Source organism: Trachemys scripta, chromosome 4, assembly GCF_013100865.1.
Source record: "Trachemys scripta elegans isolate TJP31775 chromosome 4, CAS_Tse_1.0, whole genome shotgun sequence".
NCBI lineage: Eukaryota > Metazoa > Chordata > Testudines > Emydidae > Trachemys > Trachemys scripta.
Genome location: NC_048301.1, coordinates 24922455 through 24949153, shown reverse-complemented (window position 1 = coordinate 24949153; position 26699 = coordinate 24922455). Strand labels below are relative to the sequence as shown.

Here is a 26699-nt window from a genome sequence, read left to right as displayed (position 1 = left end):
TGGGGGTGTGGATAAGGGTTGGGGCAGTCAGGGGACAAGAGACAGGGAGGCTTAGATAGGGAGTGGAGTCCTGGGGGGCAGTTAGGGGCAGGGGTCCCAGGAGGGGGCAGTCAGGGGACAAGGAACGGGGGGAGGGTTGGGGGTTCTGGGGGGGCGGGAAGTGGGAGGGGCAGGGGCGGGGCTCCTCCCGTCCTCTTTTTTGCTTGCTGAAATATGGTAACCCTATTGGTGTGGAAACTTTGTTAAAACACCCTGGTTTATTTTGATATTAAATCTACCACCGATTTCAGTGCTGCACCAGCTATCGAAGACTGAGCCTAAACTCATCATATGCCTAGGCTGGTGCTGGGAGGGAGCAGGATGGTATGTATTGGCTGTAAATGTTGGGAGGGGTAGAGTTTATGTATTGTTTATTTTGTCTTTTATTATTCTAATCCCTTTATCCATTGTATCCTACCCTGAATTTCCCCAAACCTAATAAAGCCCCGGTTACTCTTTTATTTCTCTGGAAGTTGTAATAGGTATTTTATTGTGCTCTGACACGCCTCTATATGAGATTGGGTGTTAAATATTTTCCCCAGGGACAATCCCTTTGTGTTCTCTGCACCAGGAGGGGTTTCTTTGGGAGAAGGCACCGGGCGCCACCATAGGAGAACCCAGAACCCATACCCCAGAGGAGAAAAGGGAGAAGATAGCAGCCACACCCTAGGTATAGGTTACATGTACATTTGCTAGAGCTGTCCATCTGTGGCTTAATACAGCCAGTTAAGAAAAATATGTTTTTACAACCACAATAACGGAGCCATTGGTCTACTAATTCTTAAGATGATTTTTGAGAGGAACTGGGCTATTGTAGTCTGTAAACTATTTTAAATATGGATAAACTTGTTCCAGAAGAGCAACTTTATCACATCAAAAACTTTAAACTGCTTTGGAAGTTGTAACTTTGGAAAAAGTTACAAAGTTGGAAAAGCAGCTTTGAACACAGTTGGCTATAGGTTTTGTTATGAGTGTGGAGTAGAGAACATCATGTGCATGTTATGAGGATCAGATATACATGTATCTAGTCACAGCAGTTTCATAAAAAGAGACATGAAAGTGGTACCTTGTATAGCTTAGTCATAGGATAATCTAACCCTCTCAGAGTACATTAATATACTGTGAAGCTATATTAGTATGGAACATAGTCAGTAATGGGAATCTATTTGCATTTAAAGCACTACTAAAATATAATTCATTACCAAGTATATTATGGATTCCAGATTCTTCAATGCGATGAAAAAAAACAAGAGGCAAATTAAAAAGGTACAGTAAAGCAACAGTATTAATTTCATAGTAGAAAAGATTTGTTTTAAAGCAAGTTTTTATAAATTCAAACCGAAACCGAACCCACAAAGAAGAAAAAAAGTTCTAAGTCAAGACTAACACAGCACCCATCTCAGACTGTGGTGCTGAGGCATCACACCACAAAACTATCACAAGAACCAACAAATTCTGTGAACAATGTTTTTGGATTGATTGTACAATCCTGATAAATGTGTTTTCATACAAGTGGTTACACCTTTTACAGCAGATTGTTACCAATATATGGTCATGAGCTAAATTCTACCCACGTTTTCATTTTCTCCTTTGAAAATGTATTTGTCATGTCCAGACTCTTGTTTTTTGTCATCAGAATGTGTGTCTGGAAACAAAATATTGCCTGCAAAATTAAACTAGCAAGCCCACTTCACATAACAGAAAAGCAAGCAGTGGACTGTGGTATCTTGAGATATTGTGATAAGACATTTCCTTTTATGAAACTCTCCATTTTGATCACAACTATACATTCCTATCCAGTTCACAAATCAGAAAGCCATTATTACCCCTCCCCCCAAAAAAGAAACTCCGAATCAGTTGTTCAGATCTATTAAATATTGTTACATCTAATGAAAAAAAAAACCCCAAAACCAACCATGTGCACTGCTCAGCAAAAATAAGAATTTCTACTGAGTTGTCACCACACACATTTGTGCGTAGAAGTCTTCTCCAAAACCATCCCAGTACAGCTAGCATTTACTAGGAAGAGAACTTCCTAATGGTCTCATTTAGATAACAAAATATTGCTCCATAAGAGAGGCCCAAGACTACTTTAATTAGTAGGAGAAGACAGAACTGTAATCCACTTACATATGTCGACAGAACAGTGTATTTAAGCAACAGTTCTTCCCAGTCACATGGTTTACCAGCAAATGAGGGACTGCAATGATAGCGTCATGCTGAAGAAAGCCATATAAGAGACAACACAGTCCTTTATTAGGAAGTAGAGAATACGTCTAGCTGATTTGTGGAACTACTTTTATAATGAGAGTTAAATTCAGATTTCACTGGTGATAAAAGATTTAGGATTTGATTAAAAAAAAAAATCAGTATTACTGTTCTAACACCCTGGAAACATGTAACTACAGAAAATTGATCCTTCCATTCTGATTTAAAATAAAGTCTGAATTACAAGAGAAAATGTGTACTGAAGATTAATAAAAACCAAAACTCTTTCCAAGAAAAATTAAATAAAGGACCCTGATTTGCCAATAAGGAAAGACATGCGCCTTAGCAGAATACACATGACAAATGTGGCAGAAACATAAAAGTTGTATGAAAACAGACTAAAATAAGATTTGGATTAGGGCCTACAGATTTGAATGACCACGAATAGCTGTGGTCTAATTCTCTCTCTCATTTTTTTTAATGTCTCATCTTTCTATCCAAATGATAATTCTGTGCAGAACTAATGAAAGTGTCCAGCAAAAAGAAAAGAATACACTGATACAGTGATAAATAAGCTTGGTTACGTGCCACAGCCACATTTCCAAATAGAGAGTATCAGCTAGCTTGGCAAAAAGAAGCATGCACAAACAGTGGCAGTGATGGGTTTAACTGATCTTCCCCCTCTAACACTGCTGGCAAAGAGAAGCTTTGTTGCATCAGGCTCTGAATTTCTGTCCTAACCACACACAAAGAACATTGCTTTAATGAGTTATAAAATGCCCCCCCCCCTTTTTTAACAGCTTTTGAAAGAATGAACATTAAACACTTCTACCAAACATTTTTCCCTAAAAGGCACTTAAGTTTGTAGCAATTTCAAATTTTTAAAATGACTGCCTAAAAACAGAATATGTAAGCAACCCGCAAATCCACTAGTATATAGTTTTATAGATCTTTTCTTTGTCATAACATTATAGACCTATAGAAATATGGTGCTATGTTTCCATGTCAAGCTCTAAAATATGGACATTTCAAGACAATACTTCAGGACAGACTAACTGTTGTACAGAGTTCAATCACTGGGACATACTGATGGAGAGTAGATAATGGCACAACTGGCAGAATTAAGGTTCCTACAACAACTGAGAGGGCTCCCCAATACCTACGTAGGAGAATAGTAGAGTTAAATTGCTCTGAACACTTTTAATTACAAATTTTTGACTGTTAATTTTTTCAAAAACATATTACCTCTTATTGCTGTGGGGAAAAAAAAAAAAATATGTTTAAGTGTTTGTGACACAAAAACAGGCAACTGTCAATAAATGGGAGGGGTGAGAAAAGATTTATAATTTTTAAGAAATCAGTTTGTGTGTCTATAATGAGCACTACTTTTACTTGCAACCACCACCCATGCAGTGTTACTTGGAAGCCACATGTTCACACCTTGTCACTTTTAAGGAGTTATTATAGATGCTCATGTTACTAATAATTACTTCTGCAAAAAGATACCAAGATTAATGACAGACAAGTGAACCTTGCATGAATAGATAATATTTATTACTTCCATCACAGTTTAACCTGCTCATACAGTATAAACCTATGGTTGTCAGCAATGCCATTTCCCAATTCTAGCACTAACCCTGTATCTTCGACCCTTGCTACATGTCTGTTCAGAGAAAGTACACCTACAGAACTGTAGATGTTTGACTGATTGCTTGAGTAGCACCAGGAAAAGCTTCAAAAATACAGCCAGGTAGATGGGACTTGCATATTCCCTAGTGCCAAGTGGCCCTGTGTGTTCTAATAGTGGAAAAACAGAATATATTTCTGAACAAACTTAAAAATTTTATTAAAGTTAATGTTTGAAATCAAATTTACACAAGTTAAGAGGGAAGGTACTGTACATCTGGGGTCGGGCTTGGGTTATGGGGGATTGCAAGTATCGGTTACAAGGTTCACGGGGTACATACATACCACATAACCAACATAGATCCAGATTGGGGTGTGGGAGTTTTTCCACTAGCAATAATCACACCTCAGATTAACCTCATTGGCTATGATACTGCCACTGCTCTACACTTGATCTTAGCCATAAGGCCGAGAACTCAATTCTTATTTAAAAAAAAGCCTTTAAAAACTGAGGAACATAATTAACTCAATTCCAAGATGAGATTAAAGCAGGTGAGACTGGTCATACTAGATACAGAAACATGGGTTCAAAAGACAAAACTTTCTGCTGAAAGTCTTCAGTGAGTAAGACAAACTCAATTACATACAAATCACTAACTCGCCAATGCTCCTTTCAATCTCTTTTTACAATGCAATAGTAGTCTCTCTGACTCCAAGCCAGCCATAAAGTTAATCATTTATTTATGGATTACAAACATCAAACAAAATTGTTAAACCATAACTCCTCTTTCAGAATTTCACTTGGTCTATTACTATTTAAAAACAAAAGTTAAGAAAAATGTACTGCTGAAAAATAGTTTTACTGTAAAACAGACTCCTAAAAATGACCAAAACAATAATACCTTGTACTGATTATTAACACCAATGTTAATTATAGTTGATTGTGTATATCATATATGCATATTAATATTCATATTAACATACCAACTGGAACTCAAAAAATGCTGTATTAAAGATTCAATAGACTCAGACTTTAAGGTCAGAAGGGACCATTATGATCATCTAGTCTGACCTCCCGCATGATGCGGGCCACAAAAGCTGACCCACCCACTCCTGGAATAATTCTCTCCCTTGACTCAGCTGTTGAAGTCCCCAAATCATGATTTAACGACTTCAAATTGCTGAGAATCCTCCAGCAAGCGACCCCTGCCCCATGCTGCGGAGAAAGGCGAAAAACCTCCAGGGCCTCTGCCAATCTACCCTGGAGGAAAATTCCTTCCCGACCCCAAATATGGCGATCAGCTGAACCCTGAGCATGCGGGCAAGATTCTCTAGTCAGACCCTCTGGAAAAAGTTCTCTGTAGCAACTTTTAATATCCCATCATTGACCATTGTTACTAATTACCAGCGATGGCACGTTATTGACCTATTGACTAAAATCACTTTTTCCCCATCAAACCATCCCCTCCATAAACTTATCAAGCTTAATCTTAAAGCCAGAGAGGTCTTTTGCCCCCACTGTTTCCCTTGGAAGGCTGTTCCAAAACTTCATCCCTCTGATGGTTAGAAACCTTCGTCTAATGTCAAGCCTAAACTTCCCGACAGCCAGTTTATATCCATTTGTTATCGTGTCCACATTAGTACTAAGCTGAAATAATTCCTCTCCCTCCCTGGTATTTATCCCTCTGATATATTTAAAGAGAGCAATCATATCCCCCCGCAGCCTTCTTTTGGTTAAGGTAAACAAACCGAGCTCCTTGAGTCTCCTTTCATATGACAGATTTTCCATTCCTCGGTTCATCCTAGTGGCCCTTCTTTCTACCCGTTCCAGTTTGATTTCATCCTTTTTAAACATGGGAGACCAGAACTGCACACAGTACTCCAAATGAGGTCTCACCAGTGCCTTGTATAACGGAACCAGCACCTCCTTATCCCTACTAGAAATACCTCGCCTAATGCATCCCAAGACTGCATTAGCTTTTTTCACGGCCACGTCACATTGCCGACTCACTCACCCTGCGATCAACCAGGACTCCGAGGTCCTTCTCCTCTTCCGTTACTTCCAACTGATGCATCCCCAGCTTATAACTAAAATTCTTGTTAGTCATCCCTAAATGCATAACCTTACACTTCTCACTATTAAATTTCATCCTATTACTATTACTCCAGTTTACAAGATCATCCAAATCTCCCTGCAGGATATCCCGATCCTTCTCCGAATTGGCAATACCTCCCAACTTTGTGTCATCCGCAAACTTTATCAGCCCACTCCTACATTTGGTTCCGAGGTCAGTAATGAATAGATTAAATAAAATCGGACCCAAAACCGAACCTTGAAGAACTCCACTGGTAACCTCCCTCCAACCTGACAGTTCACCTTTCAGTACGACCCGCTGCAGTCTCCCCTTTAACCAGTTCTTTATCCACCTCTGGATTTTCATATCGATCCCCATCTTTTCCAATTTAACCAATAATTCCTCATGCGGTACCGCATCAAACGCTTTACTGAAATCGAGGTATCTACAAGTATACAGCTCTGAGGTAGCTGCAGCACACACAGCGTTCCTTGCATTAGCATGCAGTCTAGCTTTTCACTAAACATTTTGAATCTCTGGAGTAATGCTGAATAGACGTCACAATACATATGCCTGGATCCCAAAAAGCTTCTCCCGTCATTATTTACATCTTGCCCAATCCCAACACAAAACAGCTATTTTCCTAAACACTTTCAGACTCATGAGGTGAGACCATGTATTTCCTGAACACAAATTTTAGTATTTTATAAAAGCAGTCAATAATATCCCCTACTACTGCTCAGTTTGGTGAATCACTGCAGTTAATGGGTGGATCGGTTGGGCAAGAAACAGCACGCATTAGGTCTGATTATTACGCCAGATAAATCTAAGTCCCTGGTCATTACCATCAAGCAGCCTCTAGGTCCAAATTACAACAAGCTCAGTGTTAATAACCTATCCAGATAGGACAACAAATAGATAGCAAAGGTCAAAATCTTGGGTAGCACCATAGACTTTGCTGGAGAATGCTCAAAATATGTGGACACTTGTATAGCATGTTTCGGGCCTTTCACCAGCCTCTGTGGTACAGCATGACTTCAAGCTTGCCAGAAAGATGAGGATCTGTAGAACTACAAATATACCAACTCTGTTGTAAAACAGTGAAACGTGGGCACCGAGAAAGGCTAAAGAGCACTGGATTGATGTTTTTGATTCTCATCATCTTTGTCAGCTGCTCCACATTAAGTGGCAGGACAAGATTAGAAATGAGCATATTTTAAACTGAACCCAACCACCTCCATCAGGCCTGGTTTGGTTTTGGTGGTTTTCTTAGTACGGACACATTATTAGGATAGAAGATCAACAAATTCCAAAGTGTGTTTACCAAGGAATACCACTTTATGCCCAGCAATCATGTGGTCGCCAAAAGCTTTGTTGGTGTGGTAAGACCACCATTGATTGACATGCTGATAGGATATTCAGTTTATCTCAAACATCTAGCTTGAGATCTACCCGAATGGTGCTCAATCTGCAAGGAGGCTATGTCCCTTTGTGATTTGCCATGACAACAATGATACCAGTGTAAGATTCTTCTCTATAGTACATACTTTGAGGAAGAAAAATATTGTGACAATGCCACATAAGTCAATACTACGGTTTTACTCAGTGCTGCTGTGACCAGCTCATAGACAATATAGTTCCTGTAACATGTAAATGCCCACATAAAAGAGCCCATTTTTAACAGAGGGCAATAGAACACCTAATGTTCCCCCATACATGAATGTGCAAAAAAAAGCTAAATCTGATTTAAAGGTTAAATAAGGACATTTTTCTAAAGTATGAGGAGAAATGTGTCAAGTGTGTACAACAATAGACCCCAAAACTAACTTCATACCAAAGCTATCACTACTCTGAAAAACAAGGCAAGCACTAATATAAAAACAAATGCAATTCAATAATGCCATACTAAAAATTAAATAAAAAATTAACAGTTGCTTTCCCCTTCACTCTCCCTATTTAATCTCAAGGTCAATAATGCTAGGAATAATATGAACGTGCTTGATAACTAATTCATGTAGGTTTGTACTGTGAACTATTCTAATACACCAGCAACCCTTACTCTTAAAGTACACTATGACCCAAGTGAGGAAATCATTTTCCGCTGATGTTTTCATCAGTAGACGGAATAGGCTGTTTAAAAAGATAGCAAAAAAGCTATGCCCACGATTGTAAGTGCTTCCCAAAGTATCAGTTTCTTTCCCTTTCCCTTTCCCCAGTAAGAGGTTTTAAGCAGACTTGGTGGTAACACCATTTAGTCAATGACAGAAGCCCATACAGCACACTTCAGGTTGCTACTTCATATATACACTGCAAGATAATTTGCAGAAGTCATGAATGATTTTTTACAAGTCTATGCATTTGTTTCAATTTTTTAAACTACTCAACACAGTATCTAAAAGTTTTATTCTTGATGCAATGTTTTAGTTTTGATTATTTAGCCAGAAAACTCCAAGTCAGATACAGCATCTGTTTTTCAAAAAGGTCCTGTGCTTTTACCCAGTTTTACAGCTGGGCTGGTGACGGGGGCACAAGGACATCACATGACTTCCTTGAGCTTCAATCAATCCAGCTGTAAAATACATTTGGATTGTTTGGGAACAAATTGCTCGTATGCTTCGTGCTGGAAGAATGGGAAACATGTTTCATCTAATCTAACTGGAAATGTTTCTCTCCAATTCAAACAGTACCAAAAAACCCTTCCAAATAAGTCTACACTTATTAGTTAATGGAGACTGCCATGGAGATAGATATATAGATGGGGGGGGGGGAAAGGGGGAATGGTGACTGCCAAAAGAAAGTGTCCCTTGTGGACTAGTTAAACCTGCCCAGTTAAACCAAGTTTTTGCATAATTAAGAAGTCACCTATTAGGTAACATTTTCTACCAAACGTTCATGTGCTAATATTTAAAACCACTGTAAACACATGCTACTTTTGTCTCCAGATATGAATTCGGCGATTATGAAAGATGCCCAATTGATAGCCCTGGAAACTGAAGTCCTCTGTGTAAACACAAAATACACATAGCAGAGCTGTTTCTACAACTGCAAATTTAAGATCCATAATTCACCACTGCTCTATCTCCAGAAGTGTTAACAGCAGTGCTGGTTGTAGTACAGACAGGACTCGGGTATTTTTACCACATCATCTATCTTTATTCAGAGTCAGATAGCAATACTACAGACACCTGAATCCTGTCTTATACTACTGCCTTCTGGGATACTAGCACAGTGAAGTTGCAACATTGTTAAATTATAGGCCCTACGCTATAATTGTGTAATTGTAACAATAGTATAAGCTTCCATGGCACTGCCATAGAGCAGTGGTTCCCAAACTGGGGTTTGTGAACCTCTGGGGGCTACACGGGGTTCTCGTGAAAAAAATTCTGTAATGGCGGACAGAGCTGTCCCTAGGGATCCCAACACAGAGCCAGCAGCCCGGAGCCCCTGGACTTCCAAGAGTAAGCAAATCAAAGCAAGCATATCTATCACACTGAGGAGTTTTAAACTTCAAGACTCCTTATAAGAAATGGAAAGGAAGGCGGATTTTGTTGTTTTTTGGTTTTTTTAATTAAATAGGTAGCTAATATTTTTTTAAAAATTATTATGAAGAACAAGTTTAAGCTTTGTTGTAATGTGCATTGTTTGCCTGGACTGCTCAAGATCTTGTGTAGGAGGAACTCTTTGAGTTGGCTTCTTAAATACCTTCATGCTGTTCCACATCTGATACTCCTTGATGAAACATATGAGCCTTGTCTTATAACAGGTTTATTCAAAGTGATACAAGCTAGAAAGTGAGATCTCGGAAGAGTGTTGCCATTTTCATAATGTAATAAAAATACTGTAATGATAAATAATAATAAATAGTGTGTAATAAGCAAGTCATAAAAACAAATTTTATATTTCCAAGATCACTGCTTTTATAATTTATACTCAGGTAAAGGAGAAAATCCCTGGAAATATTCATTTTTAGGAGGGGGTTTGCGAAACTTGATATTTTAGTGAAAGGGGTTCACAGGTTGTTAAAGTTTGGGAACCACTGCCATAGAGTGACCACCTGTAGGAGCAAGAAGTAGTTCAGTCTCCATTCTGATGTAGCTACTGGATTCTTTCCCAAGGTTGCCAAACATGAGAAGCAATTGTGCTCACTGTGCTAGTGGGGTCAGTCCACTGGAAACTGAACCGAGACACACTCACTTGTTTCACACAGACCATCCAAAAACTTTTGGTTTCTACTAACCTCAACTTGATAAGTATCAGGGGGTAGCCGTGTTAGTCTGATCTACAAAAACAACAAGGAGTCTGGTGGCACCTTAAAGACTAACAGATTTATTTGGGCATAAGCTTTCGTGAGTAAAAACCTCACTTCTTCGGATGCATCCAGACTCCTTGTTGTTCAACTTGATATAATCTGCCAACCTAGAGGCAGAAATGCCTTATATTCATTAAGAGTTTCCTAAGCCATCAATTCCTCTGTATATTACTTTTTTTAATGGTGACCTGAAGATAAACACACACAACCTTTTAGTACTTCGTACAAATGCTCTGAAAATGCAGAGAAATAGGTATCTCAGCACACTAGTATTTTTCATTTGCTTTTTCCTTTTACAGCTCCAGAATTGTATTCCTGCTTCACATAACATTAGAGCTTGGTAAGAAAAGTTTTTTCCAATATTGCAGGGATTTTTAAGAGTTCTCTTTTTCAACTTATAACCAATAAAATAAAAGATACAAAACTATGCCACACTGCATAATTCAGTTAATTGAGATGTCTCCAAGGAACAGATTTAAGGCTAAATATACTTAATGGCAAGGACTACAGCTTATTAGGCTATTGGGCCTGACGTGAGACATTCTTGTGCCGGTTGTTAATTTTTTCCTCAACATCTTTCTGTCCATCCTTAGTTAGGATACAAGGAGAAAGTGGCTGAAGTGCTTTACCACTGCCTGCCAGGCTGCTCCTTTCCAGGCAATTATTCTGAGCTACCATGCTGGCATCTCACATCTGTCCCTGCCACTGGACAGGTAGACTCAGTCTATCTCAGAGTAAATGTGCTCCTCCCCAATTCCATGGGCCTTTACAGAAATGCAATGGGCTCATCCCAGCTTTGAAGCTCACCACATCCATGACTTTTACTATATCTATATACTCCTGACTAAAACTGGGGGGGCAGGGGAGCAGCTCGGAAGGGTGGCCTGGGGGGGAGGGAGAGCACTGCGGGTGCTGGGGAGGGGGGTCGAGGCCTGGGGGTGGCGCCGCAGGTCCGGGGGGGGAAGAGTCACTACCCAGGGATGTTACGGGTGCTCGGACGGGGGGAGCAGGTACCCGGGAGGGGGTGTGTGCCAGGGGTGCTGTGGGGGCGGGGGGTGGCTTGCAGCCTGGGAGGGGGGGTGTTGGTGGGGCTGGCTCCCTACCTGGCTCCTGGGAAGCGGGGACCCCACCTCCTAGCTCCACGTGCTGCTGCCGCCGCTCCGCCCCAAGCCCCCTTCTGCAGTTGCTGTCGCCCTTCTGGTAAGCACCCCAATCCCCAGCTCTGAATCTCCCCCTCACACCCAAACTCCTGCTGCTGGAGGGCGAGGGCAAGACTGCCCCAGCAGTGGCCGGTGTGCCTGGCCCAGGGCCTGCCTGAGCTGCTCAGGCGGCTCCCGGGCCAGATGCACTGGCCGCTGCAGAAGTCACGGAAAGTCACAGAATCCGTGACTTCCTTGACAAACATGGAGCCTTATTAATGATGAACTAAATGTTAACTTTGTTTTAAGATGTAACTTTGTTTAAGATGTTACCTCCCACCTAGTGATCCAAATACAAGTTATTGCTTCCTCTTAAATTGAAGAAACGGTGGCAATACCATACCATGCCATCCTTACTTCTGCGCTGCTGTTGGCAGTGACTCTGCCTTCAGAACTGGGCTCCCAGCCAGCAGCTGCCGCGCTCCAGCTGCCCAGCTCTGAAGGCAGCAGCAGCAGCGCAGAAGTAAGGGTATCAGTACTGCAACCCCTTCCCCCGCCCCCATAACTTTGCAACCGTTCCACAGCTCCTTTTTGGGTCAGGATCCCTACAATTATAACTGTGAAATTTCAGATTTAAATAGGTGAAATCATGAAATTTATGATTTTTAAAATCCCATGCCCGTGAAATTCACCAAAATGGCCTGTGAATTTGGTAGGATCCTAACTATTAGGTCGTGCAGAACTAGAAACACCTCTGAATACAATGGATAGTTGAGATGTTCTTAGAAACCCCCAGGTTAGCTTTCAACAAACTATTGTGCTTATCACAGCAAAAAAATAAAGTCAGTAAAGGCCACATATTTAGCATAATGTAATACAAGAAATAATTCATGTGAATTTACAGAGGACTTCTGGGCTTTGGTAAGAATTACAGTACATTCTTGTGTCAATTATCAGAAAAACGTGCAAATGTCAGCCAGTAAGTGAAATTTTTTTCATCCTTTCAGAAGTCACTACTTCTAAGTATGGTGCAAGTGAAGTAATTCTCAAGTCTTAGGTAGTAAAAGAAAGCTTAAGAAATCAGATAGTGTTCCAATCAGCAGAACTGAAGGCTAAAGGATTTTTATTATCATCATCTTTGTTCCAGTGCCACTTAATCATTTCAAAGCATCTGAATACAGAGTGAGCCCATCTCTTAATTTTAAGGCTGTCATCTGCATAGTGGCCTCACCTTTGGTCAACCACAGCTGTAGTACTTACTTCCTGTCTGAAAGGACAAGGAGGTTAACTCATACAAGGCTAGCTTTAATTTCTATCTAATAGGTGGCAACCAGAGGTAACTAATCCATTTTCTCAACATTAGAAAACAACATGCCTGATCTGCTTTGGTCCTAGAGAACTCAAATTGTCATATTACTCCAGAATCCAACCACCTCTCAAAGTAACTCTATAAATGGCTTGCCATATACTCCAATATTTCCTAAAATCTGCTATTCTAATTGCTACATTATATCATTCTAATTTAAAACAATTAAACAAATGAATGGCAGTTTAATTGTAGAAACTATTTCTTCATATTTTTAACATTTAGCTATATATGAAAAAAGGAGATGCTAACATTTTACAAAAATGTAGCCCTCATTTACCTCAACTATGGAAAGTGGTATTTCCTGAATTGAAGCCCTCTTTTTGACTGCTCACTCCAACAGCAGCAAAACTGAACATACTGAAGTTACATTTGTCCTAATATCTGGGATTATGTTGGACACAGTGGTGTGGCACCTGTAATCCCAACTACGTGGGAGGCTGAGGCTGGCGGATTGCTCAGGGGTTCTGGGCTGCAGTGCCTTATGCTGATTGGGTGTCCGGTGACACTGACAGCCTGGCCAGTGGGTGGCTGAAGAACTGGCTAAAATACCACAAATGATGTGTTGTGATTGGGTGCTCTCTCTGTGAGGGCTGATGGACCAATCGATCAAGGTGATCTAGGATTACAACCTGGATATAAAAGAGATTTGCAGGTTTTGTTATAAAGCATGGATTAAAGAATTTTTGAAATTATAAAAAGAAAAAATGGAAGATACAGGTATTTGCACTAACTGCTTACAAAGGGAGAAAGGTACATATTGATTTACCTCTGTTGGGTGCTGCATAACTAGACCACTGTATATCATATCTTAAATGTGTACCTCCTCACAAGGAAGAATTAGACCAGAATTTCACACAGAAAGACTAACATAGAAAAAGTAAAGTCTAAATATGGCTTTGACCTCAGAATCACCCTTCTAGCTTAAATATAAAGAAAAGAGTTTAAAAAATGTTTTTTTTTAATGGTGTTCTATTTGGTGTTTGATATGTCATTCTAAACTAGAATATTATAATTCAGAAGTAAATTTATGAAGCAAAGAAAATATATTCCTTGCCTCTTACCACAGTGACGTTCTCTCTACTGTCCATTTTTTTGGTCAGTACTTCTTAAACTGATACAAAAAGTAGTAGAGTAAAATCCAATTCCAAATACTTTTTAGAATACCAAGTTTCATCTCTTGAACTCTGAATTACATTCTTCTAAATTCTGCCAAAGCTTTTTAGCCCAAACATATTAGACTTACCAGTCAAGAAAAGCTGAAAATAATGCCAATGATATATAGGGGATACAAATGAATAGTGTTCCGGAATGAATTTGCCAATCTCAACTGATTAATTATTTTCAGGTCCAAGTGAATCAGGATGTAAGAATAACATCAGGAAACTATTATAACTGGTGCAAATAATGACACTTATGGTTAAGACTGCCCAGCACCATTATAAAACCTTGTTTTAAGTTGTTTATAACTTTACCAAACTTTAACCATTAGGGCTAAGTTTCCTATGTCATGAGTCTGCCTCAGGCTAAATTTTTCTACAAAATTTCAGCTGAAACCATTCAACTGTTTCAGAGAACAAAACTGGGGGAAAAGAAGATGTTTTAAAAAAAATTCTTAAGTCATTTCATTGAGAAACTAGCACTTCCATATTTTGGAGCAAGGACTTGAAATTCAGCATTGGGACTTTGGTGTCAGGGATGTGCCTTTGCCCTTCCCATGGTAATTTGCCCAAACTTGATCACCTTATGAGACTCTGAAATGTCTCAATTTGCACATGATCAGCGGTGACTTAGAGTTTGACAGCTAAATTCTCCCAGGATTGTGTCTACTGAGCATGCTCCAGCCCAAGGCCAGAGGGGCTAAGAAGGATTTTCCCTGCAACTGATGACTGCCAGAGTCCACTGTGAAGCAGGACACTGGAACTGAGAGTTGCAAAACTGTCTCTCCTCTGCTCTCAATGCCCCTTTTGCTGGTGCAAGAAGCAGAAGAAAGGTGGTTCCTGACAGGAATGCAGATGGATTCGGAGGGAGGAGTAGAGGAGACAAGGTGCAGAAGTTGCAGAAACCATAGCATGGTGTAGCAGAGAGGGGAAAGAACAGGACCAGAGGGTTGAGAAATGGAGGCAAGCAGCAGCTGGGGTAGGTGGGTTGGATAGAAACAGAGGAGGAGGGAGACAGGAGTCAGGGTGTGGGTTGGATTAGAGCAGATGAAGAGTACAGTAGAGATGTGTTCAGGGCTGCACAGGAGCAGAGGGGAAAAGGGCAAGACACATTCACATATATAACTTTAATTCAAACCTCAACTAGATTAGAGTAAAAACACACCTTGATAAAATAGTTTAAACATCTATGAATGTACATGTGACACAATCATACTGTATTACAGGGGTCGGCAACCTTTCAGAAATGGTGTGCCGAGTCTTCATTTATTCACTCTAATTTAAGGTTTCGCGTGCCAGTAATACATTTTAATGTTTTTAGAAGGTCTCTTTCTATACATCTATAATATATAACTAAACTATTGTTGTATGTAAAGTAAATAAAGTTTTTAAAATGCTTAAGAAGCTTCATTTAAAATTAAATTAAAATGCAGAGGCCCCCGGACCGGTGGCCAGGACCCGGGCAGTGTGAGTGCCACTGAAAATCAGCTCACGTGCCGCCTTTGGCACGCGTGCCATAGGTTGCCTACCCCTGCTGTATTATATCCAAAAATGAACATTACCTGTGCAACCTTAATTTGGCCCCTTGTGAGCATACATTGACATAGTTTTTTAATAACAGTGGGACAAGTCTACATAAGCATCTGTGTAAAGCTTAATGTTTGATTAATTGATTTAAAACCTGCTTTAAATGTACAATTCAGTGCAATCTGCACTATGGATCTGGTAGGGAAATCCCCATAATTCTAATCACACATTCTTGCACTATACAAATACTGAACAATACTGCTAATAAAGATGCATGCATCTCATATATACGGATAGACCGTTTTGTTTTTGTTGTTAAAACAAATACAGTATTTGTCAGTAGAGAGGACTTTGAGAAATTCAACTCTGCATCCAGTCTGTAGCTCAGTCCACCTTTACTTGGACATGCGAGTATTTTGATTCTATGTGCTTACATTTTGGCTGAAATCCTAAAACTATCCCTGGCCCTGCTTTGACAGGCAAAAGGGTATGTTTTTCAATTGTGTTAGCTCAATCCAATTAACACAATTGAAAAGCCCTGTTAAAATGCAGACTAGCATGTCCGAAGTTGTCATGTTAAATTAACCTGACTGAGCTAACACAATTGACAAAACACACCCTTTTTGCCCCTGAAGACATATTCTCTGTGTATTTGTAGTTTACTGAGCGGCTGTCTAGTTTTAATTAGGAGCCAGACATTTGGATAATATCTGAAACATCACATTCATCCATACACCTAGAGTAGCTTCTTTATACTATGTTGTTTTCAAAAACAAATGAAACAGTAAACGATATTCAGTGCATAGTACAATAAAAAGTAAGTATTTTGCTATTTATTTACACATTAACAAGACTGCTTCTCTGAAAAAACAGTACATTTCTCCATTAAGTCACCTTAATAAGGAAAAAAGTCCTTTCCCCTTCCTTCAGAACACAGGCTTTCCCCTTTTGCCAGCTACTGAAGCCTAAGTTTAGCCATTGGTCTGAAATGTGGACTGAACATCACAGATTGGGAGGAGAAAAAGGGAGAAGTATTTATTTCACAGGTAAAATGGAACATTTGGGGAGATCACAGCCTGCCATTTTACTGTGGAAGAGAACAGCAGTATGAATTCATCTTTATATTTTTTTCAAGTGGTACTTTAGTCTAAACCAATCCTCTTTGAGCAGGAAAAGAAGTTGTAGAAACAGCTTTGCCATGGCATCAGTTTCAGCAGCAGCTTCAGTACTGAGTTGGGAAGGTTGCAACACAGAGACTCATGGAGAAATAATACCCCAGCAGATCAATCAATTTAAAAGATACTTTGCTTAAATCATTCAGGGTCTTTCAGTTGCTGGACTTAATTCTTTTACAAAAAATGAAATAAAATAAAATACAAAGCCACAAAGTGGATGGGAGAAGAGAGAACAAAAGAGTGCTTAAAATGGTACAAACCAAAGTTAAATTATTGATCAGTGAATCTGAGCCTCCTCCTGCTCACCTGCTTATGAAGCAGGAAACTAGACTCTCACATATGAGCAGAAACACTACAGAGATGGACCCAGAAAATTGGAGGTGTGGGAGAATTATGGAAAGCAAAGAGGAAGGGGGAGCTGATTTAAACATTTTTAAAACATGTGAACCCTGTAATCAAAAAAGGAGGGACAACATCATGGAGAAGTCAAGTTAAGCAATTTGTTTACTTTCACTCTCCACCCTTGCTATCACTTTTTTGGAGGGAGGAGCAAGGGAAGGAAGATGAATGAGAGGAAGTGGATTTAATTGCCTCCAGTTTTCATAGAAGTGAAGAAAATCTCATACCTCCAGAGCCTACAAATGGGTATTAAAGCAAAACATCCACACATAGATACAGGGCAGTGAGTAGCATGTGGGCTTGGGATGTAATGTTTTTCTCTCCTCCCCTAACAAGACACTGGGAGAGGGAAATAGACAAGCAGCAAGTGGGAGAGCTGCAGCACATGTGATGAAGTGCTGCCCATCTCGGTCAGCGTTGTCTCCTTCCAGAAAGACAGTGAGTGGGAAGCAGAAGAGAAAAGGCAAAATGGGGGACAGAGCAGGGTAGTGATTCCCATGAGAGGAGCAAGGTGGAGTGGTGGGTGAGCGGCCTGAGCGTTGCAGCACCCCCAGAAGGAATCGGGCTGAGAGTAGGAGAGGGATGAGAAGGGGGAACTGCAAGTGGGTGCGTGAGAGGAACAGACGAGAGGAGGAAGACGGGGCGGATGGGAAGGAGGAGGACAGCCTGTCCCACCAAGACGGCGGGTGCGGGAAGCAGGTTTTCAGCGATCAGCGCACGAGGACGGGGGTGCTCGGTGCGGGGTGCTCCCAGCAGAGGAGACGGGCGGGCGAAGCTGTTCCCGCACCGGAGGGAAGGTGACACAGAGGATGGGGTGAGGTCAAGGTACCCCTAGGAGAAATGGGGGCGGCAGTTGAGAGAGGGAGAGTCACGGGGTGGAGCGAGCTCAGAGTGGCGCTGGGGGGGAGCGGGTGGCGAGGCCTGGGCGCTGAGTGGATGCGTAGGGGGAATGGGGGGGAGAGAGTTGCTCCCGGGGAGGCTGGCCCGTGCGGGGCATAGGTGATGTGAGGGGGCAGCGCCCCGTGCCCAGCCAAGGGATGAGAGGGCTGGTGGGCGGGGGACTGCACCCCCCCAAAAAAAGAAGACGAGGACGGAGCGCTCGGTGGGTCCCTACCTCCCGCGAGACCGCGACGGCGCCTCCTCTTGGAAACAGCGCGGAGTCGCCCACGTTTCTCACCGGACACCGTCCGCTGCCCGGGGAAGGGGGGAGGTGGCGGCCGAGCTAACCCGAGCCCCACACTCCCAACGCCCGGCCCGCCCACTGATCCCACCCCGCTGCCGCCATTGGCTGAGTCTCACCCACACAGCGGGCCCGCCCCCAGCTCTGCCACAACCAACCAATCCCATAGGCCGCCCTCTCGCCACCGCCCCTGTCGCTCACCCACTGGGAGTAGCGGAAACAGGGACTAGGGGCCAGGCCACTCCCGGTTGGTGAGAATGCCTCCTACCACTTTCGATTCCTATTGGTTGAAGTGGCCTGCAATCCTCTCGATTCTGCTCCCTGATTGGTCTTCCTCGACACTACCGCGGTAGGGTGCGCACAGACCTGTTCAGCTCAGCGTGTGACGGAGAAGGGTGGAAGTTAGAGCTATGGCTATGATTCTCATTGGTCGGTGGGAACGTGGGCGCCGTGCCCTCGCGACGCTGACGCAGTGACGTACGGGAGCGACTTGGTCCGATTCCCAAGATGGCGCCGCGCAGGGAGCGAAGGTGTCGTTGTCGTTAGTGGCCTCGCTGTGTTGTGGGACCCTCGCGTGCTTGATTGGTGAGTGTTTCTCGAGGGGAGCGTCTCTCAGAGTGGTATTGGGGGTGACGAGGGGCTCAGGGCTGGGTGAATGGGGACTGGAACGCCGTGGGGAGGGGACTCGACTCCTGGGTCTGGAGCGAGGGCCGGGGCGCTGAGGAGAAGGGGCTGTGATAGTGGGGAGGGATGCTGTGGCCAGGCCGCTGGGTATGGAGTGAGGCGCAAACTGAGATCCTGGCCAAAAAATGGCGGGGGTGGCTGTGGTCGGTGGCCCTGAGGCAGCGGGGGATTGGGGCGGTGGGGTGGGCGCAAGCCTGGGGCTGAGTCGGCGCGGTTGAGAGCTTGCGGTGCGGGGGACCGTGGAGTTGGGGAGGGGCTCGGTGGAAATATGCGTGCAAACACGGCTACCGGGCCAGCCGGCCTTGTGCGCTGTTTCTCTTACTTAGTTCGGCGTCTCCCTGAATTCCCGTGTTTGAGGGAGCCTGGTGTCATAAAAAACATAACATTGCTTTTCGGTTCGGGTGTGCTATTTGTGTCACAGGTAGGAGAAGGATAGTCAAGACTGTACGTTGGATTAAATCAATATTTCTTTGCTGGCTATGAGGCAGGAGGTAGTGTGAACTTTTCCAAGAGCAGTTTCACTTTATCAACTGGTTTATGTTTGAAGGTGTTGTACTGAGGAGGGTAGGAATGAGCTCATGGTGCCTTTTGTGATGTATAAAGAGGATTTTTAAAATAAAACTTAGTTTAATGTTGTTAAAATATCGAGTGTACCAGATTTTGTCTGTTTCGGTTTTGATGGGAAACTTCTTGAAACAAAGGATTGAGAGTTTTACTCCTGAATGAATTCTGCACCAAAAAATAAAAAATGCTGCACACAATATTTTAGAATTGTGCAAATTTTATTTGTCAATAAATGTGGAGGCTCCAGTGTGGTAGTGGGGAGCACAGGCCACTGACTGCACAGAGGTAGGAGATCCCCTTGTAGCTCCCCTCATCCACAACACGGCAGTGAGGCTGCATCTGACCCTGACACAGCACAAGGGCTGGGCCTGCCCCAGAAACATCTTGGGGTTCTGCCCCTCTGCACCAGATATGGGCAGGTAAGCCGAGCTCAGCAGGATCAAAGTGTGGAGGGGCTTGGTGTGGAGCAAGAGCATTCTGTGTGAGAGCAGCCTTTTAAGTGCCATGCAGGCACTCGGGGCTGCGGAAGGGAAAGATGCCTCTACTCCCCCAGCCCAGGTGCTGCTACCGGAAGAGAGAGCTGGGGAGAGTCCTCTCTCCCACCGTAGCTCCGGGGCAGCCTGCAACCCCTTCCCAGCCCTGCGGCAGCTCTACCCCTCCCCCCCGCCCTGAGTCGCCACCCCAGCTCACCTCTGCTCCGCCTCGTCCCCGAGCACGCCGGCCCCTCTCTAATTCTCCTCCCCTCCCAGGCTTTCGGCGCCAAACAGCTGATTGGCGCTGCAAGCCTGGGAGGCAGGAGAAGTGGAGCGGCGACCGTGCGCTCGGGGAGGGGGCATAGGAACGATGTAAAAAAAAAAAATTGGGGGCACTGCTTTTTGGTGCCCCCAAATCTTGGCGCCCTAGGCAACCACCTAGTTTGCCTAAATGGTAGCACCAGCCCTGCCCCCAACCCACCGCCATAGCCCTGAGCCCTCATTCTCGGCCCCACCCCAGAGCCCAGCCAGAGTCCTCACCCACCTGCACTCCAGTACTTGGCCCCACTCCCGACCCACTTCCTACACTCCGAGCACCTCGGCCCCACTCCCCCCACATGACTTTTGTTATGTGCGCCAGTATGGAGGTGATGTGGAATTCCACATACAGACGCTCCCCGGGTTATGCAAGTCCTGATTTATGCAAATCTGAATTTACGGAAAAAGTTCTGTAAACTAGAATTAGGAATTTATTTATTTGTTTGTTTGTTTTTGCGTAATGGTCGGAGATACGTTTCCAACTTACGCAGAATTAGAGTTACGCAAGGTGTTCCGGAACAGAATGCTTGCGTAAGTCGGGGAGCGTCTATGTGGAAGTGAGGTGTAGATTTCGAAGAAGGGCGTGCTCTGGCTGCAGACCCCAATTCATTTATACCAGCAGGGCTCCTGTTTATGTCCATCCAATGTGTTACTGTGCCATGGGGGAGAAATGGTTTTTCAAGTAGGTAGTTCCTAAACCATTTAGGGCTAGAAGCATCCGAAGAAGTGGGCTGTAGCCCATGAAAGCTTATGCTCAAATAAATTTGTTAGGTTCTAAGGTGCCACAAGTACTCCTGTACTTTTTGCAGATACAGACTAACACGGCTGCTACTCTGAAACATGGCATACACCCTAGATCAAGTGAGCAAATATAATAAGAGATTTGTAGTCACTTATTTGCCCAAGTTTCCTTATTTTGGCATTTACGTCATTCTCTTCGTTTTCCACATGCCCACAGACTAGGGGAAACCAGTGTAGATGAAACCTGAATTTTTCACAAGTGAAATATCTTTTCAAAAAAACTTTTCAAGCCTTTTTTATGCATCATTAATAAGCAAAAAATACACAAATATGTTTCCCTTCTTTCAGGTCATCTTTCATTCTACCTTGTGACATGTATAGTGTATGTGTGCATAGCAAAAATATCACTTATCTCAGGATGAAAAATGTTGGTCTGTTGCAGTTTTATCTGATTATTTTTTATTATTATTATTTTGAAGCTGCTGTCTGAAAACCCATTGTCTGAAAACGTATCAAGCAGGAACAATTCTACTTCAATAAATGAAGGAAAATAAAGAAAATTCCAGCCCTTCTGTAAATTTGGCAAACCTGGACCACACAAAACCATGTTGGTACTGGGATAAAAAAGATCTGGCACATACACCATCACAGTTAGAAGGACTTGATCCAGCTACTGAGGCACGATACCGCCGAGAAGGAGCCAGATTCATATTTGATGTAGGAACACGTCTGGGACTGTATCCTTTTGAGTTGATATTTTCAGGGTATGATTGTAGCATTATGAATTAGAAAGTCCAGAAAAAATATACCAAGAGTGGTCCTTGTGCATTTGTGTCATTAATTTAAAAATCTTAGTGATGTTTTTGAAATAAGACTACACTGTAGAAATTAAACATCTTTGATGTTTAATGTTTTTCTACTTGAACATTTTCCTCTGTTAATTGAATCCTAGTTTCTGTAACAAATGAACTATCTTAACTAATGAAGTGACAACATAAAGGGGAAAAGTGGCCTGTCAGTTGTGTGGTGATTTTAGAAATTAAAAGCTCATGGTCTTTCCCTTCAAGGCTCTGTTTAGGCATGTTTTTGAATTTACATCTTTTCTTGTGCATTTTGCCCCTCTGTATATTCTCTCCTAATTATTCCATCTTTTTCTTCTGTTCCCAGCTTCTTCTCTTCTTGCCATTCCTTATACTTGGAATTACTTTCCACTTTTGTATACCAATAATCCCTCCTTCAGTTCCTCATTAAAAATTTTAGCTTCTATAGTTTTGATCTTCACTAAAGTTGGATTTCACTTCAGCTACATCAGCCCTTAATCACATTTTAATGGAGAGTTAAGGGGAAGCAAAATCCACCTGTCAGCCACAGGGAAAGCCCTTCTCTTGGCTGTACTCCCAGTCTGAGTTGAAACAATGGTCTCAATGCCTCCACCACTTGCTTGGGTGTTGTGATCATTAAATTCCATGACTCCTCTCCAAGCCTGCCATTATTGCTGGCTTTTCCAAGTCAGGTGCGGGGCTTACGTCATGCAGATGGTGTTATGGACCCTCTGTACCAGGGTGAACTTTATCTTGACTCTGTAGCCATGCCTTTTACACTGTTCTAGATATCTACTGCACCTGAATTAGTTTAAAAAAATGCTCAGGGCAGGAACCTTGTGTTTTTTGTGGGACTTTTTGGATAAAACATCACACTTGCTTTCAAAACTTTAAAAATATCAGATATTAGAGAATCAGTCAGCTTATTTGTTCAAAACAGGCTTTTTCTCTGACTTGGCTTCCTCTCATGTGTCTTGTGTTTTGAACTTGATTTATACTGTTTAAATCCTTATTGTGTAGCGCAGACACTATGACACTTTGGCAACTGGAATAATTTATTTTCATCGATTTTATATGTTTCATTCCTTCAAACAGTTCCCAAGATATGTAAGTATTTACAGCATTGACGTCTTAATTCCATGGTTGCTTTAAGAATGCAATATTTAAAGTGATGGCAACTAAGAAAGGCTGATGGCCTCATTTCTTAACTAAAGCCTCATGTTTATGAATAATCCCCTGAAATATCTTGCCACGGTTATAGTTTATACATATTGTTTCTTTAAATGTTTAAGCTTTCTGTTAATATTGTGCTTTTCAGAGTTGCAGAAGTATGTCATAAGGATAATTTGGCGTATTTTAATTACATGTGATTGTTTCTACATTAAATTGTAAATCAAACAAGACATGCTTTAAACACAAAGTATTACTTAGTTCTCATATTTTCCATATATTGAAAATGTTTTATCTTGCTGTTACAATTTTGTTATGTTAATGTAATTGAATCTGTAACAATTTGTGATTTGCAGCAGGGGCTAAGTGGTCAAAGAAAAGGCAAATTACATGTATAATTACGTTTTTAAACCCCCTTGTGAGGCAATGCTCTCTATGCCAAGACAAAAACCTCTGGTTGTATTTCTTTAAATAAACTAAAATGCTACTTAATAGACTGTCTTCCAAAAGGTTGTATTTACTTGGAAATAGGAAAAGCTAAATTGCGCGTATAATCATTGCCTGAGCTTCTAATTCTATTAACTATTCTCTGAGAAACAGCATCTCATAACCTGATGGTTGAAACTGACACTTAAAACACAATTCTTTTTTAGTATATAGATGCGGCATTGTAAATATAGACGTTCTTACAGAATTTTCTTTGTTAGGTGACTGGAGCCTGCTGTCTCTTCCTGGCAGGAAAAGTTGAAGAAACTCCAAAAAAATGTAAAGATATAATCAAAACAGCTCGTAGCTTACTAAATGATGTACAATTTGGACAGTTTGGTGATGACCCAAAGGTAAAATAATTTATTCATGCTTATGATTCTTTTACTTTTAATTTAATTTTAGCAGAGTTAATACTTACGCTATATATTTCCAGGCTTTATTTCTCTTCTGAGCTAAAAGGAAAATTGGATTCTCATTTGAAAGGGCACTGTCAACTTTATTCTTCAAGTTAGACAAATAAACCTAAAATTTAATTTTCTGGTATATTGCCACATATATAGTCTAATTTAAGTGTGTTTCAGCTTTCCTGTTGCTTATAAGGTGTTTTCAGCAAAAGAGAAACTGATTGATTATACAGTGTAAACTGTGAAATTGACTACATAAAATGCTGTCAAATTCACAAAGTAAACGAACTGGGGGGAAAAAATTGGCACTAGTTTCTTTCAGTTGTAGTAGTTGTAGATGTTAATTTGTAACTATAGTATATACACATTTTTCAGAGAAATATGACTTATTTTTAATTAGATGCCATTGCTTTAAAAGATTATGGGAGATCTTAGTTTTTTAAATCTCACTATGTGCTGTTGGTATTACTTTTCTGAGTAATGCTGCTTATATTTCATAGTTTATTTAGCAGTTAGCTTTGCCATTGCATTTGCTGTGATAGCTTCAGTTTTCTTAGTTGATACTCAGCTGTCACCATCAATGGCCAAGATTTTTTTCAAAGTGACTAGTGATTTTGGATGCTGCAGTTTTGAGGTACCTATCTTGAGGCACCTTACAGGGGCTGAGTTTTTCATAGGATGGGTGTTTAACACTTTTTCTGAAAAGAAGGCCTCTTTAAAGTGTCCAGATGGGTATGCCACAACTGAGGCACCCAAAACCCCTATTCACTTTTCAGAAACTTAGCCCAAGTGTTTCTCTTGTGATCTGCCATCCCAAATGTAGAACAGCTCACCCCAAAATGGAGTTTTAATCTGTTTTAGGCATTTTAGATAATGAGGTGGGCGAATGGAGGTGAGAATATGAATTCAGTTGCTTCATTCACTGAAGTAAACACTTGGTAAATAACCCTAAAGGTTAAGAATATTTAAGAGAAACTAATAGATTCAAGCATAATTAGGTTCAGTAATAACTCATATTGTGCAGTTAAATCTCGGAATGCTAACATTTAAAGTAGGCGATTCAGCCTCTGAAAGGTCAGGGCCATCAATGGTAGGGAATAACTGAAGAGAAAGCTAGGAGGTGAATTGATCGCAGTCTTATAAATACCTGCATGGGGAAAGATAATCTAGCAGACAAATGCATAATAATATCCAGTGTCTGGAAGTTGAAGCGAAACAAATTCAATTGGAAATAAGGTCACATTTCAAATGAGCATCAAATGTTCATGAATAAAAGAGGGAATTATATATTTTGTGGTTACTTTGTCATATTGTCTAGGAGGAAGTGATGGTCCTGGAGAGAATCTTATTACAAACAATAAAGTTTGATTTACAAGTGGAACATCCATACCAGTTTCTTCTCAAATATGCCAAACAACTCAAAGGTAAATATAAAGAGTTGCATTGCTGAACAATATTGAACAGCTCTTAAATAGCACACTTGATTTGTACTTCTTTAAAAACTTTAATCTATTCACCAACCATCTGAGAGAAATATTAACCATATTAACCCAGAAGGAAACTGGGACAGAGGTTGTGACTTCCAAGCCCACAGAGTGAGAACTAGTAGAATTTAGGTATTCTTGGCTTGCAGTCCTCAGCTCAAACCAATCTTTAAGATGTTAAAGAGATCATGTCACTTTTCTCAGTGTATGACTATTGTGTATAAATAAGGCTATGTTTTAGTCACGGGTATTTTTAGTACAAGTCATGGACAGGTCACGGGGGGAGGGGAGGGCCGAGAGGGTTGGCGGGGCTGGCAGGGGCTCCCTACCCGGCTCCGTGTCCCTGCAGCTCCTAGGTGGTGGAGGGGCACAAATGCTGGCTGCCGCAGCTCCCATTGGCCAGGAACCGCAGCCCCTGAACGAGCACCAGTTGCTGCAGAAGTCATGTAGGTCATGGAAAGTCATGGAATCCATGACCTCCATGATAGACTTACAGCCTTATGTATAAATCATTTGAATCCAGTGGCTTAAGGGTTTTCTTTTCCTGGCCTGGTATAACGTGGAAACTTCCTTGATGCTTTCCTGTCTAGGCCTACTGGCCCAGGTGAAAAGTTCTTTTCCTGCTACTTGTTCAGTCTCCAAACAATAACTATTTAACTTTAAATTGCCTTAAAAAAAATCATTGAATTTGTTCCCACTTACAAATCAATTCTGGGTCCCCCTACCATTTTTCAAAACTCAAAAAATTCAGTGCGAAAGGCAAATGTTTTGGGGGACTTTGAGCATATGAAAACATGAGGTTAGAATGTCAACAGGTTTGCACCCGTAACAGATCAGTTTTAACTCATATACCTGAAAAGATTACAATATTACAAAGATACCATTTTTAAGAAGTCTTTCCATTTATAACAGTTTATAAACCTAAATTTTGTGAGCTTTTTAGTTTAGTAAACTTTTTTGTTTCTCTCTTTCAGGGGATAAAAACAAAATTCAGAAACTGGTTCAAATGGCATGGACATTTGTAAATGACAGGTAAAAAAAAGTTTCCAGACATTTAAATATTTCAGCTAGTAACCATCTCTTAGTTTATTCTGGACCCTGACCTCTTTCTCCATCATGCACAGTCTTCGTGCCCATTCCAAAGGCAGTTCATGTTTGTCCATGGATCACAGGTTTGGCCATGCTCCTTCTGCCCTCACTCCAGAGCTTTTACCTGAAGGGATTCCTCTTATTCCAGGATAAAATTTAGATCAGGAACTTCAGGGGAAAGCCCAGATCAGGGAATATGGTCAGTCCTTCCTTCCAATCCATACAGTGAGGCCAGAAAGGGCATAGCCAAATCCCAGAG

The 26699-nt window shown here is 41.5% G+C and overlaps 2 protein-coding genes and 1 pseudogene across 3 annotated transcripts in view; 1 reads left to right on the top strand and 2 right to left on the bottom strand.

Moving 5' to 3' along the window:
• SETD3 (SET domain containing 3, actin histidine methyltransferase) overlaps positions 1–18301 on the bottom strand; it is a 74351-nt gene extending 56050 nt beyond the window's left edge. The window contains exon 1 of the mRNA XM_034767994.1: positions 18138–18301. The gene's annotated coding sequence lies outside the window, so the exon portion shown is untranslated. The remainder of the gene's footprint in view (positions 1–18137) is intronic.
• LOC117877495 lies at positions 4207–4324 on the bottom strand (annotated as a pseudogene).
• Positions 18302–18642: 341 nt separating the features above from the next.
• The window catches only part of CCNK (cyclin K), a 29113-nt gene continuing 21056 nt past the window's right edge, over positions 18643–26699 (top strand). The window contains exons 1-6 of one of the 2 annotated variants that reach the window (XM_034767995.1): positions 18643–18788; positions 21463–21720; positions 22830–22911; positions 23682–23813; positions 25186–25291; positions 26326–26383. In XM_034767995.1, coding sequence (XP_034623886.1) covers positions 21524–21720; positions 22830–22911; positions 23682–23813; positions 25186–25291; positions 26326–26383 — 575 coding nt within the window. In that variant the 5' untranslated portion in view covers positions 18643–18788; positions 21463–21523. Of the gene's footprint in view, positions 18789–21462; positions 21721–22824; positions 22912–23681; positions 23814–25185; positions 25292–26325; positions 26384–26699 lie in introns of those variants that run through there. The other variant, XM_034767996.1, reaches the window with a different exon arrangement.